This window comes from Antechinus flavipes, chromosome 5 (genome assembly GCF_016432865.1).
Source record: "Antechinus flavipes isolate AdamAnt ecotype Samford, QLD, Australia chromosome 5, AdamAnt_v2, whole genome shotgun sequence".
NCBI classification, from domain to species: Eukaryota; Metazoa; Chordata; class Mammalia; order Dasyuromorphia; family Dasyuridae; genus Antechinus; species Antechinus flavipes.
The window spans coordinates 240,553,352-240,574,610 of NC_067402.1; the positions used below are offsets into that span (position 1 = coordinate 240,553,352).

Genomic DNA, 21,259 nt, shown 5'->3' on the forward strand with positions numbered 1-21,259 from the left:
TCAGAGTTTCATGAATTATGTAGGATTCAAGCCCAACGCAATAGGCAAACAGGAGCTGGTGAAGGTCAGTATGCAGAAAGTTCAGAACAGATTTATTATCCCATAATAGTGTATGAGCAAATTTCTAAGGCTGCAATAAAAGCTTGGAATTCTCTCCCTGGACAGAAAGATGGAAATAATGCTTTCACAAAAATAGAGCAAGGTCCCAATGAACCTTTTGCAGATTTTGTGGGACGTTTACAAACAGCTGTAATAAGAACCATTGGAGACAATGCAGCAACAGAAAATAATGACTAGACATTTGGCTAAGGAAAATGCCAATGAGATTTGCAAGAGAATTATATGGGGGCTAGACAAAAATGCTCCTTTAGAAGAAATCATTAGACGCTGTGCCACAGTGGGCACAAATGCTTATTATGCCCAGACTATGATGAACATGGAAAGACAAGGTCCTTCTTGGCAGAGGAATTCTAGAGAAACTCGTCGATGTTTTCAGTGCGGAAAAATTGGACATTTGAGAGCTCATTGTAGATATGGAGATAGAGTGAGAAGACAGGGTGAGAGAAAACCCAAAACCCCATGTCCAAAATGTAACCGAGGCTTTCATTGGGCCTCTAAATGTATATTGACCCAGAGGAATGAGAGGCGAGGCCCAGCTCTAAAGTATCAATCAAAGGACAGGTGGGGCAGGTGCTCCAACAAGGGAAAGAAAGCTCTGGTTTTTGGTTTAGCAGTTCCTCTTTCCTAGCCAAGATGTCTTCCTTATCCAGAACCATTTCAAAAGGATCCTTGTCCAATGTGTCCTGTACTGCTAGCATCATTAGCTTCAGATTCTGGATTTGTTGTACTAATTTGCTCTCCTTCTCCTGGGCTTCTGCCACATTGTCCCTGGATTCTTCATCTAACCTTTGCAGGTGAATATTTTCTTCAGCCCATAAAAACTGATGGATTTTCTTATATTCATTTTTAATTAATTCTTTATAAATATAAGTATCTCCCTTAAATGATGTCTCTCTCTCCTTCATAGTATGCAATAAAAATGTAACTTCTTCCATTTTATTATGTAGCATATTTTTTGCCTCCTGAAGTTTCTCCTGGCCTTCAACAATAGCCTTGTCCAAGGGAACAATTCGGTGGTCCCTGTGTTCTTGGGTCATTGAACAAGACTCACAGAGGAGTTTTTGGTCTTCCTCACAGAAGAACGGGCTCCTTTTTGTTTTTGTTTTTCTATTTGAAAACTAGATCAATTCAGATCAATGTATTTTAATGTTCTTGGACTATTAGTTAATATATATTTTCTAGACTCATTTAGCTGTAATAATTTTCAAGGAATGGGATAAATTCTCTTGAGTCATGTACTCTTTTAACATATCCATATAATTCAAGATTGTATAATCACTGTAAAATAAGGAAGAACTATATAGGGAAGGGTTTTTTAAACAGAAAATAATTACCATCAAATTTTTATGTAAAAATTAAAATAAAAAATTATGAAGGAATTAAGTAGCACTCATTTTTATATGAAATTAAATTATGCACTAGTAAGAACTGATTCTAGAATTTATATTTAAAAATATTTGGATAAATTCCTTTTTCTGAGTCTTTAATAGTTCCTTAACACTTTTAGTAATAACTGATACCAGCACTTTATATATGTTATCTCATATTATTCTTTTTTTGTAAATTTAATTTTTATTTAATAATTACTTTATATTGACACTCGTTTCTGTTCCGATTTTTTTTCCCTCCCTCCCTCCCTCCGCTCCCTCCCCTAGATGGCAAGCAGTCCTTTATATGTTGGATATGTTGCAGTATATCCTAGATACAATATATGTTTGCAGAACTGAACAGTTCTCTTGTTGCATAGGGAGAACTGGATTCAGAAGGTATAAATAACCCGGGAAGGAAAACAAAAATGCAGATAGTTCACATTCGTTTCCCAGTGTTCTTTCTTTGGGTGTAGCTGCTTTTGTCCGTCATTTATCAATTGAAACTCAGGTCTCTTTGTCAAAGAAATCCACTTCCATCAAAATATGTCCTCATACAATATCGTTGTCGAAGTGTATAATGATCTCCTGGTTCTGCTCATTTCACTTAGCATCAGTTCATGTAAGTCTCGCCAGTCCTCTCTGTATTCATCCTGCTGGTCATTTCTTACAGAACAATAATATTCCATAACATTCATATGCCACAATTTACCCAGCCATTCTCCAATTGATGGGCATCCATTCATTTTCCAGTTTCTAGCCACTACAAACAGGGCTGCTACAAACATTTTGGCACATACAGGTCCCTTTCCCTTCTTTAGTATTTCTTTGGGATATAAGCCCAATAGAAACACTGCTGGATCAAAGGGTATGCACAATTTGATAACTTTTTGGGCATAATTCCAGATTGCTCTCCAGAATGGTTGGATTCGTTCACAACTCCACCAACAATGCATTAGTGTCCCAGGTTTCCCGCATCCCCTCCAACATTCATCATTATTTTTTCCTGTCATCTTAGCCAATCTGACAGGTGTGTAGTGGTATCTCAGAGTTGTCTTAATTTGCATTTCTCTGATCAATAATGATTTGGAACACTCTTTCATATGAGTGGTAATAGTTTCAATTTCATCCTCTGAAAATTGTCTGTTCATATCCTTTGACCATTTATCAATTGGAGAATGGCTTGATTTCTTATAAATTTGAGTCAGTTCTCTATATATTTTGGAAATGAGGCCTTTATCAGAACCTTTAACTGTGAAAATGTTTTCCCAGTTTGTTGCTTCCCTTCTAATCTTGTTTGCATTCGTTTTATTTGTACAAAGGCTTTTTAATTTGATGTAATCAAAATTTTCTATTTTGTGATCAGTAATGGTCTCTAGTTCATCTTTGGTCACAAATTTCTTTCTCCTTCACAAGTCTGAGAGATAAACTATTCTATGTTCCTCTAATTTATTTATAATCTCATTCTTTATGCCTAGGTCATAGACCCATTTTGATCTTATCTTGTTATATGGTGTTAAGTGTGGGTCCATGCCTAATTTCTGCCATACTAATTTCCAATTATCCCAGCAGTTTTTATCAAATAATGAATTCTTTTCCCAGAAGTTAGGGGCTTTGGGTTTGTCAAACACTAGATTGCTATAGTTGACTATTCTGTCTTGTGAACCTAGCCTTTTCCACTGATCCACTAATCTATTTCTTAGCCAATACCAAATGGTTTTGGTGACTGCTGCTTTATAATATAATTTTAGATCAGGTACAGCTAGGCCATCTTCATTTGATTTTTTTTTCACTAATTCCCTTGAGATTCTCGACTTTTTATTGTTCCATATGAATTTTGTTGTTATTTTTTCTAGATCAATAAAATATTTTCTTGGAAGTCTGATTGGTATAGCACTAAATAAATAGATTAGTTTAGGGAGTATTGTCATCTTTATTATGTACGCTCAGCCGATCCAAGAGTACTTAATATTTTTCCAATTATTTAAGTCTGACTTTATTTGTGTGGAGACTTTTTTATAATTTTGCTCATATGATTCCTGACTTTCCTTTGGTAGATAGATTCCCAAATATTTTATGGTATCAACAGTTATTCTGAATGGAATTTCTCTTTGTATCTCTTGCTGTTGGGTTTTGTTGGTGATGTATAAAAATGCTGAGGATTTATGGGGATTTATTTTGTAGCCAGCTACTTTGCTAAAATTATGAATTATTTCCAATAGCTTTTTAGTAGAATCTCTGGGGTTCTCTAGGTATACCATCATATCATCTGCAAAGAGTGATAGTTTGGTTTCCTCATTGCCTACTCTAATTCCTTTAATATCTTTCTCGACTCTTATTGCAGAGGCTAGTGTTTCTAATACGATATTAAATAATAATGGTGATAGTGGGCAACCTTGCTTCACTCCAGATCTTACTGGGAAAGGTTCCAGTTTTTCCCCATTGCATATGATGCTTACTGATGGTTTTAAATATATGCTCCTGACTATTTTAAGGAAAAGTCCATTTATTCCTATGCTCTCAAGTGTTTTTATTAAGAATGGATGTTGGATTTTATCAAATGCTTTTTCTGCATCTATTGAGATGATCATATGGTTTTTGTTTGTTTGGTTATTGATATAGTCAATTATGCTAATAGTTTTCCTAATATTGAACCAGCCCTGCATTCCTGGTATAAATCCTACTTGGTCATAGTGTATTATCCTGGTGACGATTTTCTGTAATCTTTTTGCTAATATTTTATTTAAGATTTTAGCATCAATATTCATTAGGGAGATTGGTCTATAATTTTCTTTCTCTGTTTCCAGCCTACCTGGTTTAGGTATAAGTACCATGTCTGTGTCATAAAAGGAGTTTGGTAGGACTCCTTCAATCCCTATTTTTTCAAATAGTTCATTTAGCATTGGAGTTAATTGTTCTTTAAATGTTTGGTAGAATTCACATGTAAATCCATCTGGTCCTGGGGATTTTTTCTTAGGGAGTAGATTGATAGTTTGTTCTATTTCTTTTTCTGAGATGGGACTGTTTAGGATATTTACTTCTTCCTCTGTTAGTTTGGGCAAGCTATATTTTTGGAGGTATTTTTCTATTTCATTTAAGTTGTCGAATTTATTGGCATAAAGTTGGGCAAAGTAACTCCTAATTATTGCTCTAATTTCCTCTTCGTTAGTGGTGAGTTCTCCCTTTTCATTTTTAAGACTAACAATTTGATTTTCCTCTCTCCTTTTTTTAATCAGATTTACTAAGGGTTTGTATATTTTGTTGGTTTTTTCATAGAACCAACTCTTAGTTTTATTAATCAATTCAATAGTTTTTTTACTTTCAATTTTATTGATCTCACCTTTTATTTTTAGAATTTCAAGTTTAGTGTTTGCCTGGGGGTTTTTAATTTGTTCCTTTTCTAGCATTTTTAGTTGCAAACCCAATTCATTGACCTTCTCTTTCTCTATTTTATACAAATAGGCCTCTAGAGATATGAAATTTCCCCTTATTACCGCTTTGGCTGCATCCCATACATTTTGGTATGATGTCTCATTATTATCGTTTTCTTGGGTGAAGTTATTAATTATGTCTATGATTTGCTGTTTCACCCAATCATTCTTTAGTATGAGATTATTTAGTTTCCAATTATTTTTTGGTCTACTTCCCCCTGGTTTTTTGTTGAACATAATTTTCATTGCATCGTGGTCTGAAAAGGATGCATTTACTATTTCTGCCTTACTGCATTTGAGTTTGAGGTTTTTATGTCCTAATATATGGTCAATTTTTGTATAGGTTCCATGAACTGCTAAAAAGAAAGTGTATTCCTTTCTGTCTCCATTACATTTTCTCCAGAGATCTATCATATCTAACTTTTCTAGTATTCTATTTACCTCTTTGACTTCTTTCTTATTTATTTTGTGGTTTGATTTATCTAATTCTGAGAGTGCAAGGTTAAGATCTCCCACTATTATAGTTTTACTGTCTATTTCTTCTTGCAGCTCTCTTAGTTTCTCTTTTAAGAATTTAGATGCTACCCCACTTGGTGCATATATGTTTAATATAGATAGTGCTTCATTATCCATGCTACCCTTTAGCAATATATAGTGCCCTTCCTTATCTCTTTTAATTAGATCAATTTTTGCTTTAGCTTGATCTGAGATCAGGATGGCTACCCCTGCTTTTTTGACTTCACCTGAAGCATAGTAGATTTTGCTCCAACCTTTTACCTTTAACTTGCATGTATCTCCCCGCTTCAGGTGTGTTTCCTGTAAACAACATATTGTAGGATTCTGGCTTTTAATCCATTCTGCTAACCGCTTCCTCTTTATGGGGGAGTTTACCCCGTTCACGTTTATGGTTAGAATGACCAATCCTGTATTACTTGCCATCTTGTTAACCCTGGTTTATGCTTTTCTCCCTTCTTTCCCCTTTCCCCCCTTCCCTGTATTAAGCTTGTGAGCACCACTTGCTTCTCACAGCCCTCCCTTTTTAGTATCCCTCCCCCCGCCTTAGAGTTCCTCCCCCTATCTTACCCCTTTCCCTCCCAGTTCCCGTATTCCCTTCCGCTTAGCTTATTCCTTCCCTTTTCACTTTTCCCTTCTCACTTTTCAATGAGGTGGGAGAAGTTTCACCATAGATTGAATATGTCTTAAGATTTTTCACTTAAAGCCAATTCTGAAGGCAGTAAGATACCCACTATATTCATCCCCCTCCATTCTTTCTCTCAGTTATAATAGGTTTCCTATGCCTCTTCATGAGATGTACTACCCCCACTTTACCCTTTTTCTGATACAATGTCCTTTCCACATCAATTTCTAGAACAAGGTATACATGTATTCTTTATACATCTATATAGTCAAAATATAGTTCCCAAGATTAATCTTTACCTTTTTAGATTTCTCTTGAGTTCTATATTTGTAGATCAAACTTTTTGTTAAGTTCTGGCTTTTTCATCAGAAATAGATGAAATTCGCTTACTTCGTTGAATGTCCATCTTCTTCCCTGGAAAAAGATGCTCATTCTCGCTGGGTAAGTTATTTTTGGTTGCATACCAAGTTCCTTAGCCTTTCGGAATATCATATTCCAGGCCCTTCGATCTTTTAATGTGGATGCTGCCAGATCCTGGGTGATCCTTATTGTGGCTCCTTGATACTTGAATTGGGTTTTTCTAGCCACTTGCAATATTTTTTCCTTCATCTGAGGGTTCTGGCTTTTGGCCACTATATTCCTTGGTGTTTTGATTTTAGGATCCCTTTCAGTGGGTGATCGATGAATCCTTTCAATGTTTATTTTTTCCTCTGTTCCTATGACTTCTGGGCAGTTCTCTTTGATAATTTCCTGGAAAATAGTGTCCAGGCTCTTTTTTTCATCATGTTTTTCTGGAAGTTCAATGATTCTCAGATTGTCTCTCCTGGATCTGTTTTCCAGGTCTGTTGTCTTCCCCAGAAGGTATTTCACATTTTTCTCCATTGTTTGATTTTTTTGGATTTGCTTGACTGATTTTTCTTGTCTCCTTGAGTCATTCAATTCCACTTGTTCAATTCTGATTTTCAGTGAAGTATTTTCTTCACTCACTTTTTTAAAATCTTTTTCTAATTGTCCAATTGAGTTCTTTTGTTCTGTGGAATTTTTTTCCATTTCGCCAATTTTGTTTTTTAGAGAGCTGTTTTCTGTTTCCAGTTCACTAATCCTATTTTTCAAGGATTTTACTTCTTTATCCACTCTCTCTTTAACTTTCTCCAGGCTCTTTTGCCAAGCCTCCCTCTCCTTTTCCCAAGCCTCACTCTGCTTTCCCCATTTTTCTTCTAGCTCCCTTGTGAGAGCCTTTTTAATCACTTCTATGAGGTTCATCTGTGCTGAGGAACAGGTGATCTCCTCCTTTGGGGATTCACCTGGGCACTGTCTGTTTTTAGTCTCCACAGGATTTAGAGTCTGCTCTCTATCTGTATAGAAGCTGTCAAGGATTAAAGTCCTCTTCAGCTTCTTGCTCATTCTGTCTAATAATCAGAGACAAACTACCAAAGAAAAACAGAAAAAACTGGAGTCTTTCTTTGGGGGAGGGGCTGGGTATGTTATCGAGCTTCCTCTCCAGACTGCAGGGGGCAGCAGTGAGGCACTAGCAGGACTGTGTTGCGCGTGCGCTCTGAGATCCCAGAGTGTGCTGAGTCACTGTGGGGGGGGAAAGGGGGGGGGTGGCCAGGGCCCGGGAGACTCCAGCTGTTTGGGGTTGTATTCTTCACCCCCCGGTGTTTTTAGCTTCTCTGCTGGGCTGCTGACTTGCTGCCGGAGCAAAGTATCCAAACCTGTAGCGAAGCTCTCCCCGCAGAGACGGCTGCGATCACTCCCCACCCCTTCTCCAGTCTGCTCCCGTGCTCTCACTGCCGCTGCCCGCCGCCTGCGCCCGATCTAAAACCGTCCCAGCCCACCAGTAAAGACAGACCTTTCTTGGCGAATCTCAAGGATGGCTTCTCTTGGTAACTATTTGTGGGTTTTTTTTTCAGTCAAGCATTAATTCAGAGGCTTGTAATGGAATGGATAGTGAGAGAAAGCGTGGAGCTTATGCAGCAGTGTGCCTCCTCTCTGCCATCTTAACCGGAAGTCCAAGGAAGGGCTATCTCATATTATTCTCACAGTAACTCAGTGACTGAGGAATTGCTATCTCCATTTTAAACATATCAAAATTAAATATAGAAAGGTTAAGTAAATTTTAGGACCACATAGGGTAATTTCTAATCATTGACTTCAAAGTTAACTATTCCTGGCTCCTGATGCCAATTCTTTATCTGAGAAATTTAATACAGAAACTACTCTAACAAATTAAGGGGTATTATTTTCTTTACAATTGTCATATTTTCTTTTTATTTTCCCTTTCAAGCAAATAGTTTAGTGGCTTGCCTAAGGTCACATAGGCTAGAAAGTGTCTGAGATTGTATTTGAACTCAAGTCTGGCTCAGCAATCTATTCACTATACTACTTTGTTGTGTCTAATTGTCATCCTAACCTACTAGGATAATTTTATGAGCAATGCCATATAATAGTCTGAATGTTAACTGGGTCGTGTGTCTCAATTAAATCTCATCAGAAGGTCAGTTGTGCAAGTTAATGGGTGAAGTCACTAGGAGAAAGGATACATGTTACCTTCAAGCAGAAGAAGAATTATAGAAGTAAAAAGAACCCAAACTGGAGAAACATCATTGAGTAGAACCTCTTGAAGAGACTCAGAAGAAGGTATTTATCTAAATATATTTATATTATATATTATATAAATTTATAGGGATATAAACAAGGTATCCTTTAAAGATAATTTGAATAAGTAGAACCATATTTTTTTAAAGGATGAATATAGGGATGAGAGAGGAGCATTTTTAAATGGAAAATAATTGCCATCAAATTTTGATATAAAGAACAGTTTAAAATTCACAGACTTCATTTCTGCCTCTGACACCTACTAGTTGTATAGCAATGGGCAGACAAGACATCTCACCTATTTGCTTCAGTTCATTCATCTGTAAAATTGGAATAGCAAGAATACCTTTAATACTTGAGGCTCAAATAAAGTATTAAAAGTAGTTTTCAGACTTTGTTAAAATAACATGTAAGCATCAGGTGTTATTTCAACCAGATATGATTTTTGGTAGAAAGTACTGTCTGGCAAAAAAAATTTTTTTTACACAGATTCTGAATTTTAATAGATTTTAGGAAATGAGTGTTAGTGAAGAAGCAATGTTTTGTTGCTCTCATTCTATTTTATGAAAATCCACTTTTATATCTGACTATGTGCATGTACACACACACACACACACACACACACACACACACACACACACATATATATAAATACATATACACATATATAATTTTATATCTGATTTAAACTTTTATACTTGGAAATCTGGATCAGGTGCTTATATGAATTAATTAGAAACAGAGAGATAATGAAACTTCAAAAGGAAAAGAGCAAAGATAAGAACAAAGAAGTGGGGAAAATGTAAAGGAAAAAAAATGAGCCATTTAGTAGTTCGTATCCAAATTCATCCCAAACTCATTTACCCTTTATTCTTCATTTCAATTAGTTACATTATCATTGGTTTTCACCAAGATTGTCCATGCACTTTAAATGTTCACAAAAGATCTACAATAGAGAGTTTCACAAATGGGATAGATTCAAATTTCCAGGATCCCAGGGCCACTAATACATTCTGGAGATGTTCATTCAACAAAATGAAATAATCTTTAACATTTTCAACTATGAAACTTCAGAGACATATAATAGACTGGCTTCAATTACCACAAAACTCACAAAGAATAATTGATCAAAGAATATCTCTCTTATGCAAAATATACATTTTAAGATATAATTTGATTACATATTTCACTATGTAGCAACTGATGTTGCTCCATTATTATTGTAAGAAAAATATTATTTGTCAGAATTTTATTTTTTCAAAATATTTATATACTTGAGGTAACAATGAAAAAAATACTTACACTATGAACAATGTTAGTGATATTTTCCCAGCCATAACAGTTGTTTTCTCAAAAAAATGAAAATCAGAATGTTTTTCATAGACACTAAAAATTATAAAATAATTAACCAATATAATCACATCAATGACTATTAATAAATAGGAACAATGTTTAAGAATTAATTTTTTACCCCAAAATGTAGTAAGTGTGTGGAAAATTAAGACAAACATACATGGAATTAACACCACACATGTGTCTTTGATTCACAGCACAATCTACTGGGTAGGGAGAGGCCCATGAGGAAACACATAGAGACTTGTGCATTTGCAAGCAGCATAAAAGGCCAGCAATTGCTGCAAATTCAGCTATTTTTGATGTGAGATAACTAAAGCTGACACCCCATGCACAATGTGTATTTCTTTTTAAAAATTTATTTAGAATGGGTTCATCAACACTGGCTTGTCCACTGGCAACTCTCTCACACTGGAAACACCAAGTTCATTCCATGATCTTTTAGTCATCTTTAAATTCAAGTAAGGATCCAAAGACCTCTTCAAGGCATAACATGCCTATCAGGACCCATTTAGCAGCAGCAATAGTCACTTTCCAATACAGTTTTTGGTATGGCTAAATTCCATTGTCTCTTATCAGCAATTAAAAATCCATGAAAAAGTCTGGGCAACAATGTAGTCAATAACAGCAGGACCAGACAGTGAATTAATTCCTTTGCCAGAAAGCTGTTGATATTTAATGTTTACAGGTGATATGAGCAAGATTTTTCAATGTACATCTCTAAATATCAGAAATGTATGTTTAGATAAATACACTTTTGTACAAGGATTCTGACATGCAGTTCATGCTCTAGGGCTCATACATATCAATTTAATACATTTCACATGGTCAACTAGAAAAATGGTCATTGTATTCTTAACAAAATAACAAAAAAAATTAAACATATGGGAAGCAGGTATTATTTAACAATGCCAGGAATGTTGTCTGCCTCAGAAGGAATTATTTAATCCTGTTTTTACATCGCATTTTCTTTCGTCTCATTATCCCTAAGCACCAAATTCATTTAATTCATAGTAATTGGTAAACAGATCCTATTCCTTAAAAACTAACTATGATTCTTTAGAGGCTTATTTGAAGTGTAATGATGAATGCTGCTGACTAGGTAGTAGAACTGACATGCCAATTGGCAACTGAGTGCAAATAATTAAAAAAAAACACCTCTATTTAAATCATGCTTATCAAAACCATTCATAGGCATGGCAGATGGTATGAAGGACATTATTAACTTGAATGTGAAGAAGGATGGCTGGACTGAATAGGGAGAAAGGAGAAAACTTGGAATCAGATGGAAGCCTTTTTACCCCTAAGGCATCTTTGTGCTTTACAGAGAAAGATGAAGTTTACAATTAAGACAGATAGTTAGATAGACAGAAACAACATACAGGACAAAACACCTGCAAAAAGTACTGCTTGAACTTCTTATGGACCTAGTAAGTCACAGATTTAAGGCTAGTCAAAGATATTTCTTTAAAAAATGTTTGCCCTTCTACATTTTTACCCATTCTCATTTTATCCCCTAAAAAAAGAAGCACAAGTCTTTTGGATTGTGACTTGATCCTAGGCCTCTTTTGAAAATTGAAGGGAATAAGGGAAAAAATGGTTATGATATTAAGTATTTTTTTAGTCCCACTAAGAGAGAGAGAGAGAGAAAGAGAGAGAGAGAGAGAGAGAGAGAGAGAGAAGGTGGAGGAGGAAAAGGAGGAGGAGAAGGAAGGGAGGGGAGGGAAGGGAAAGGAAGGGAAGGGAAGAAGAGTGCAAACCTGGCCGACATTTACCTTTCTTTCATGTTTTGTGCCTTCCTCAAGTCATTATGTTAGAGATCTGGCCTCTGCTTGCATGTAACCAGTAATGACAACCTCTTTGTAGTTATCTGTGTGCAAATAACCAGACATTTAGAACTCTTATTACAGCATTTTAGAAGACAAAAAGCAATTAAAAATAAACCATGTAAATATATTTTTCTTTTAAAGTATTAGAAAAAAACAGAGGAACTCTTCCCTCCTCCTTTATCCTTTATATTCCTCCTCCCATCATTGCCCACTGTTTTTGCATCAACAGGATGGTTTAATGTGGAAAAAATAAACAAAAACAAAAACAAAAAGCATCCAAAGCCATCCAGGATTTTCATGTAGTATAACACTGTTTTCAAGTGATGGAGACAGGATGGTCCATGCAAATGATTTGACTAAAGTCATATTGACAATTTATGCAATCAAGACAATATTCCAGACATCTTCAGAATGAATTAGAGCATCATGAGAAATGAAGGTAAATCTAAAGAAGTAGTAGTCATTTGGAGGCACATTGGTTTAAACAGATCTCCCTGAAAATATGCTTATTTTTTGTATAAACTGGCCAATTGATGATACTATCTGTTTCTTTATTGCCAGAAAACACTTGTTTAGAAAATTGGTGCAGAAGAGAAAGAGAAGCACTACTTATATAATCTGTAGAGTCAAGTTGGGACTCATTAGATACTCAAGTGGCATTTTTGACTTCTGATAATAGTAGTATCATGCAGGATTTCTATTGTATTAGTGGAGCCTACAATAATGCTATATGTAATTATTTTCATTATGTGGTAAACAGTACTTGAATTGATGCAATTTGGCCTCCTGGTGCAGTTTGGTTTAAAAGATGGATGGAATAAGAGATCGAGAACGTCTCCGAGGACAAGGTGATATTACTGGAGAGAGTTGCAGAACATTGCCTGCCAAGCCTGCTATGTTGTTTAAACTTCTGGATTTTTCATAATCTTTTATAAAAAATGAACAGGCATCAATTTAATTCAACCATAAAATATACATAGACAAATAATATAGAAAATGGTCATCAAAAGGGCTAATTCAAGCTCCAAGAAGACTTGTTTGCAAAGAATTCCATATTGAGATAATTTTGTAGCTCTAAAAAAGTGAAGTTGCCTCTGGCTGCCATTCAAATGCAATTAATTCAAGCCATCCCAATTGCATTGAAAATGCAGTTCTAAAGCAATCTTTCCAGAGACCATCTCTAGTATTGATTAAACTTTGGTGCATGGGGCATTCAAAGTTCTCATAAGACTATGAAAAAATACTTTTAAAAAAGCTATACACTGGATCGAAATGTTGGCTAGTTTGAGGACATTTTCTAGGAAGAAAATGAAAAAAAACAATAAGCTATTTTGAGACTCATTTCATACTTTTATCATTCATTTAATATAGTTGTTTGTTTATGCACTAACATCCATGGCAAGATTATAGAGAAAATGTAAAAAGGAAATTGAGAACACTCAACACATGTATTTAATAGTCAAATATCAGAGTTTAAAAAGGTTGGTGTACTCTGAATCATAAATAATGACATTTAATGCCATTTTCCAGGGAATATTTTAAAAAAATGTTGCCTATACCTCCACCCTCAAAAAAAAAAAAAAGAATATGTTAAACCAGATTGCTTTGCATTTAATAGAATAAAGCCTGCATTTAGTAGTGTATTGTTAATAGATTAGCTCCAAAGTTTATATGGAATATAATTGAGATTTAGTTTCTCTTTTGGTTAAGGTCAACTCTCCCTGCTTCAGAAAATGATTTTCATTTTCTATTCAAGTAAAGGAAGTTTGGGAATAAAGGGTTCATTTTCTTTGGCCATAGAGTGTATCTTAACAACTTAACACTCTTTTTTCTCTGTCAAAAGTGACTTGTCAACATTCATCCACTTCAGGGAGAATAAAAGGCATTGTAGAGAGTGGGAAGAAAGAAGATTAGCTATATGGAGGACAGAATTTTGTTTAAGACTCCTTGATGTCAAGAACAATTCTCCACCCCTCTCTCTGTCTCTGTCTGTCTATCTCTCTCTTTCTCTTACTCTGTCTCTGTAGGTATTTCTTTTTATCTCTCTGTCTTCAACTAACCACATAGCTCATTTGCCTTTGAAGGTGTATATTCTAATTGTCTCTATTAAAAAATAATGCTGATATGAAAAATAATAATGATAAGGAGTTGAAATTCCTTAGTGGATACTTAAAGGTACAGACTTTGGGGAATTTGCCATTTGTAGAGTACTACAAAATTCTCCATCAATCCACTAAGCAGATAGCAGACGTGCTGTGATTTCTTCTGGGATCTTTTGAATCCTGAAAGGTGTCTTATTTTCTACTAAGCTTAAGTCAAACCATTTAAACTATTCCTCACTCAAAGCAAAAGCCATTGCTATGGATAGAGCCATCTATAATCCTTGTTAATAATAAAATAATAATGAATAACAACTTTTGCAGCTGCTTGGCCTACCCTTCATATTAGCTGTATAATGATGACAAATAGCTTTTCTATGTCCACCAATCAATTTTAAATTACAGATGAACTATCAATCTGTATCAGTGAAATGAATTTCCATACTAGGATAGATAGATAAATAGAAAGTGATAGATAGATAGAGATAGGTATATGTATATAGTACTGTTTGCCTTTCATTCTTAAAGAGACCATGACATTAAGAAAGTGAATTGGATTTTAAGTGAGGGAAGGCTGTGCAAAATCACCTGTCTCACTTTCCTCTCCAGAGCCATCTGAATCTAATGGCAAGATATATAGATCAGGATGACTGGAGATGGCCCTGGATGCAATTGAAGACCTTGGCCTTTTTAAGCTAAGGTTTACAACAGATTTCAGTTAACTTGAGGCCACACTCATTCAGTGATTAAGGCTAAGTAGTAATTGAGGCAGAGAATCTCCTCTTTCACCTAGTCAAAAAGAAATTAAATTAAATCTAAATAAATAAATACATTTAGGAGGGGAAGACTTGATTTTATACACACATACACACACATGCTATATATTTATATGGGTGTGTAACTATATATTTATATACATACACGCTCAAGTGTATATATACATATCCATATAGCTACATCTGCAGATACACACACACACACACACACACACACACACACACACACACACTAATGAAATCACAAGTCCAATACTCTGCCACCAAAATTCAAATTAAATTTCGTAATGTTTTAGCATTTTCAAATTCATCAACTTGTGTTAAGGAACATAAGTAATTCTGCTGAAAAAGTTGGATGCCAACTGCTCTAAGTTAAACATTGGAGGAGACTAGGTTTTCATTTCTTATAGATGATTTGAAGAATCACAGAATGATAGTAGGGAATTCATTTTTTATCTATCAAAATTCTATTTGATTGACTGAAAGGCACTCTCCTCTTCCTAACACTTAAGAGCTACCTATAAGTTGAATGACCTGACTTGCAAGAGAGGGGGCTCCCTCTCATTGGAGGTCTTTAGATATTGTGTGAGTCCTTGCAATAGGGGTTCTTAAGCAGTTTGTGTGTCATGGAAACTTCTGATAGATAGATGAAACCTAGGGAGCTCTTTTCAGAAAAAAAATGATTAAAATAAAATATGGAGTATTAAAAAGGGACCCAACTATGAAATATTTTTTTAAAAATTAACAGACCCCACGGATTCAGCCAAAAGTCCCTTCCAACTTTGAAAGTCTTTGGTTTTGTGATTTTTTAAAAAAAATCCTTTAAGAATGCCACATTAAAGTAGTTAAGATTTACTAGAAAATGTATGTTAATACAATACATATTATTCTTGATTCCCATATTTGTGTACTATATGTTCATTTTCCTTTATCCTAGCCTTCTTTCCTTAGAAACTACTCTTTGTTCTCTATTCAGGAACATGGAGTTCATGGACTGAAGGATTCCTTATGATTCTTCGTATAACTCCAGAATATTTCACTAACAAACTATAATAGCCTTCTTGTCTCCCAGGATGAATTTACAGTATTAAATAGGCACACATGCAAGAAAATTGTGTAAATCATAACCTATTTATTTATAATTTTGTCTCATGCAATATTACATAAACTTCCATATTCCATCTTCATAATAATGTGAGAACTGTCCTAGAAATTAAACAGTTTTACTGAGGAGAACTTGTCTATAATACAGTAAATACTATTTTCAATCACAATTATTCCTTTGTAATATGATTATTAACAACAGAATTATCAGCTTATTAAATATTTCATTTGAATTAATTTCACTATTATTCACTCAAGGTTTTCAATCACAACTGGAAGCAATTGTTTAATTGAGAAATTTATGTTTTACACAGTGCATCTGAATTATATATATTTCAACTCATATAAATAGGTTTTATTTTGTACAAGAAACTTTAATGAGCAATTATGCCTAAAATAAAATTTAATCTAATACTGAGAGGAAATTGTGTTTCTGAGCATATGTAATATAAACCTATAAGATTCAGAAATTTCATCTTACTTATCTTGGCTTGGATATTTAGGATTTTTAATGGTATTTGTTTAATCAAACAAAATTTTAGAAAACTTGTTATCATTACACATAAATATGCCTTTAGCTATACAATATTTATTCTTCCTTCCTTCCCTCCTACTATCCACATGGGATGTCATGACCTTACCTATAGATGCTCTTAAAAGCATTTTTTTCTCTTTTGCACCTCTGAAGCCTCCCCAATGTAGTTTTTGGGTTTGCTGATAGATTTCTTTCTTAAGGACTAAGCCTTAAAAAAAAACTAGTCTGATTTTAATTGGTCACTAATAGGATCAAAATCAAGCTCCATTTGGTCATTGTTTGGGTCCTGATAGGTATAGATTGAATGTAAATAGTAGTCATTTCTGATGTCATTTCTGTTTTAGTTGAGGGTCTGAGACTCTGAGAGTCTTACCCTTCCATTTATTTATTTAGGGTTGTTTTTGTTTGTTTGTTTGTTTGTTTGTTTGTTTGTTTGTTTTGGAAGGGCAGGGGTAGGGGCTAGGTGAAATAGGAGATTTTTTGCCTCAATTGCTCACTGAATAGGTGAGGCTTCAGTCAAACTGAAATTGGTTGAAGACCTTAGTTTAAAATGGCCAAAGTCTCCCATTACATCCAGGGCCATCTCCAATCATTTTGCGCTATATCTTGTCACTGTACCCAGATGGCTCTGAAGGGGAAAGTGAAGCAGATGACCTTGCACAGGCCTCCCAATCCAATTCACTTGCATGTCATGGCATCACCTTCCTGATATCATGGTCATATTCAAGAACAAAGGACAAACAACATTTCTTCCTAAAACTTCTGTATAAATCTTTCTCTCTCCCTCTCTCTTCCCTCCCCCTTCTGTCTTTCTTTTATAAGGAAGACCTCATTATTTAAGACAGAATGCATATGTTTGCAAGTTCCCATTTTTCTATTTCTGGGTTTCTTAAAATAGGGTATACTTATATAGCCACTTGAAGTGGCATGAAAGAGAATGCTTCAAAAAAGTAATGATGAAGTTTTTCATTCAAATAAAGATGGGGAGAGAGAAATAAGTTTCTGCTTGCTAAAGATAAAACAGTAGAAACCAATTTCAAATGTAAGAGAAAAACAGTGAAGGAAATGATTATTTGATATTACTACCAATAAAAATACATAAAGAGAAAGAAGAGGAATTGGTAGAAAAAAAGAAAGAAAGGAAGAAAGCAAAGTAGGGAAGAATTGGAGGGTAAGGGAGAAGTGGATGGCAGGAAAAAAAAGGGAAAGCAAAGGAGAAGAAGAAGGGGAGGAGAGGGAAGGAGAGGGGAGAGGATGGGAGGAAGGGAGAGGAAAAGAGAATAGAGAAGGAAAAAGGGAAGGAGAGAGGGAAGGAAAGAAAGAAGAAATGAAGGAATGAAAGAAAGATCCACATCAAGATGAGAAGATAATAATAATGAAATAAATAATAATGAAGAAATGACACAGCACATAGAGGTTTAAGCTGATTGCCAGATATTCCAGCCACTCAATACAAAACACAGTAGTCAACTCATGATACAAAAAGAAAAAGAATTTTCATCTTTAGTCACAACCATCTAAATAGGGCAAAAAGACTTATTGGAGTCTACTTAGTTACAATGCACACAGCTTTGTACTTTCAAAATAAATAATAAAAATGCCCTACATTGGGAAAATGTGTTTAGCTTTGCAAATACTCATATATACTATTTCATTTTACAATGTGAATTTTAAAAATATTCTTGTATAAGAAAGAAAAGATCAAGTATGATCTTGTTACAATACACTTGGTGTATCTATGAAAAGTAAGCATTTGAGAGACAAGCAGAGACAGAGTAAGAAAGTTTGAGTGGATAGAGAGGCAGAAAGGCAGAGAGGCAAAGATATTGAGAGAAAGAGATATGGGGACAGAGAGACAGAGACAGAGCAAGGCAGAAACTCAGCAGAGACTGAGATAGATGAGAAGAAATTGAATCAGAGATAAAAAAAATAGAGCCTAAGAGAAAGAAAATAGAAAAAGAAACAGATAGGAAAAAAATCTCCTAAATCAATATTTCTCTATGATTGAAATGCAGTTTAAAATATCGGAACTTAAGTATTTTATATACATAATATATATATATATATATATACATATATATATATATATAATATCTAAAAATTCTTTTGAGAAAAATATAAACCATCATATCTAAATGTTAAATAGCAATATGGTGAGAGATTACTAGAATAATTATAAGATGTATTACACATCATATTAAGATATAGAAACATGGAGAGGAGATCTGGGAAGAGGGGGAGAAAAGCATATCCTGCATTACAGAAATTTAAAAAAAGCTACTCTTCTTCAAAATAAAACTCAAGAGTAAGAAGGCAAAGAGAAAGGCCAAGACTAGGCAACTAGAAGCAGTAGATAGAATATACTGCGTAATGAGAACTAAAAAAAGAATGGACAAGGAGGAAGTATGGAGGATAACCTGGAACAAATCCTTGGAAAGTTAAATAAAATTCTATATTATTATGTATATTATATATGGGTAATATTATATACATACCCATATATGTTTATATATATATGCATCTAAAAATAACTATGAATGTATTTTTACCATGCTATTGTGCAGCTTTTTTCATAAAGAAAACAATACATGTTTAATAATTTATTGCATGATACCATAATACCTTTTTTTTAATTTTTTAATGAGGTATTACAGAAAAATTTTAAACCTATAAGTTGATAATATTTCTGTTAAAAAATGAAAATGTAGCACATATGCAATGCACATATTTAAGGTATATGATTACATATGTACACATTGATATAGCTGCAATTTAATGTAAAAACAAGAATTAAAATGAAGCTGTAATAGTATGCAGTATGTTATGCATAGACCAAGATTTTGGCAAAGGTGTTTAAAGATATATTTTAAAAGAAAAAAGGAAAAAGGCACAATTATACCTATGTTTTAAAAAATCAGACACTTCTAAAAATAGTCATAGAAATGTGAGATGGATTTCAATTAAACTATTCATGTATACTCTTTTTCTTATAAAAATGTCTGTTAAAGGGGAAATTTAAATTTTTGTTGTGGTGGTAGTTGGTTTTTTTAATTTGCACTACCAAGAGAAATTACATAAACCCATAAATAATAATGTCTGGTGATGTCTAAAGGATATTTTCAAGAAAAAATCCTAGTTAATAAGATAGTAGAGAAGGTTTCTCCTTTTTCTCTTGATATCATTCTATTTCATAAAGGTATAGAATAGTCATTGTTTTCTTATTACATAAAACTTTGGGCAGAAGCTGCACAAATTTATGGGAGTCTACTTAGTTATTCATATATTTTTAAAAACATTTAGAAGTTTTTTTTAATGCTCAACATTCTTCAATTATAATTTTAAAATACATTATATAAAATTTTAATTACTCCCAATTACTTATTATGAGAAAATTCCAGCAAATTTTAAGACTTTGGGAATGATTAAAGAGATGAATGATTAAATTTTTAAAAAATGTTTTAATTTCAGCACATTGCTGAAATTAAACTCAAAGAATTGATTGATAAATGTCTTGTATGAGAATTTATATCTCAGAAATGACTAAATGCTAGAAATTACACTTTAGCTACTGTTATATTTAATCATCAACTTAAGAAAGTGATGGAAAAATGTTAATAATAATACAAATTAAACTTAAAAGTGTGTCATCCTTTTTATTTTTTACTCCCCCCTCCCATGGAACACCAGTTCTTAACCATTAACAGCTCACCCTGTGATTATAATCCTGCTCAGAAGAGAAAGGATTAAAGAAACAAAAAGTTGAAAGAGACTAAAAAAGAAAATGAAATGAATGTCAAAAGCAACAGCAAGCAGGTTTTGCAAAAAAAAAAAAAAAAAAAGGAAGAATGATTTTGTCAAGGTCAAAAACAGTGGAGATGGACAGAGGGAATGGGATAGCAATGTCCATTGTACTAGATGCAATCTCTCCTCAAAAGCAATCCATTTTACACTTCATTTCTATTTTCAGCATTTAACTAGAGAATGACCCTCCAAAAGCTGATAAAATTCAATCCTACCTTTCTTGATTCCTCCATCCGTGGCACATGTGTAATCACCTGTAGTCAGTAGGAAACAGGCTCCCTCTCTTCTGTTTTTGTCTCTGGTATTAGAGCGTCTCATTGGTAGCTTTTCAGGGGGTGACAATGGTTGCTCACTTCCTGCACTGTCTTCACCTGATAACACTGGCCAAAGCATCATGCCCATTTACAGACAGTAATGAATGAAGAAATGACACAGCACATAGAGGTTTAAGCTGATTGCCAGATATTCCAGCCACTCAATACAAAACACAGTAGTCAACTCATGATACAAAAAGAAAAAGAATTTTCATCTTTAGTCACAACCATCTAAATAGGGCAAAAAGTAAACATTAAATCAGGAGAGGGAGAGAATCCTTTTGGGACATCTGTTTCCTTTTGAGATTTTATCTAAAAGGAAATAGATTTCAGGGAATAAACTATGACCATGCTGATAATCTTATTTTTGACATGTAGCTCTATAATGAAAGTCATTGTGTAAAGGAAACAATTTTAATGTAAATAAGAATACATGGAAAGGATTACCTATTTACAGAAGGGATCCAATATAAGAATTTGAGCTAGGGCTATGCTGATGTTTTATTGTTTCCTACAGATAAAATTTTACACATTGTCTCATTGAGCAGAAAACCAGGATGCTCAGTTCTAAAGCTCTAAAACAGAGCTATCCAAGGAAATCAACTTGAAAAGACAAACTTCTTGAGATGTCCTTGAAGTATGGAATTTTTTTTGTTTCCATCAAGTTCTCAAAGACTTAAGCTTACAGCATGTGTATAAGCTTACTAGCTCTGTTTTCATGGGCATATGGCTTCTTTTAGATTCTCTATCATGGGAATGCCTTAGAGGTATTTTCTGAGCACTGACCTGTAAGA

At 34.1% G+C, this 21,259-nt stretch overlaps 1 protein-coding gene across 4 annotated transcripts in view; it reads right to left on the bottom strand.

Annotated features, from left to right (window-relative positions):
* Nucleotides 1-9,498: 9,498 nt before the first annotated feature.
* Nucleotides 9,499-21,259, bottom strand: part of KCNC2 (potassium voltage-gated channel subfamily C member 2) — an 88,842-nt gene continuing 77,081 nt past the window's right edge. The window contains exons 4-6 of one of the 4 annotated variants that reach the window (XM_051961262.1): nt 20,367-20,531; nt 11,783-11,877; nt 9,499-10,672 (exon numbers count right to left, since the gene is read on the bottom strand). In XM_051961262.1, the coding sequence (XP_051817222.1) occupies nt 11,816-11,877; nt 20,367-20,531 (227 nt within the window). In that variant the 3' untranslated portion in view covers nt 9,499-10,672; nt 11,783-11,815. The other 3 variants (XM_051961261.1, XM_051961263.1, XR_007947641.1) reach the window with 3 other exon arrangements.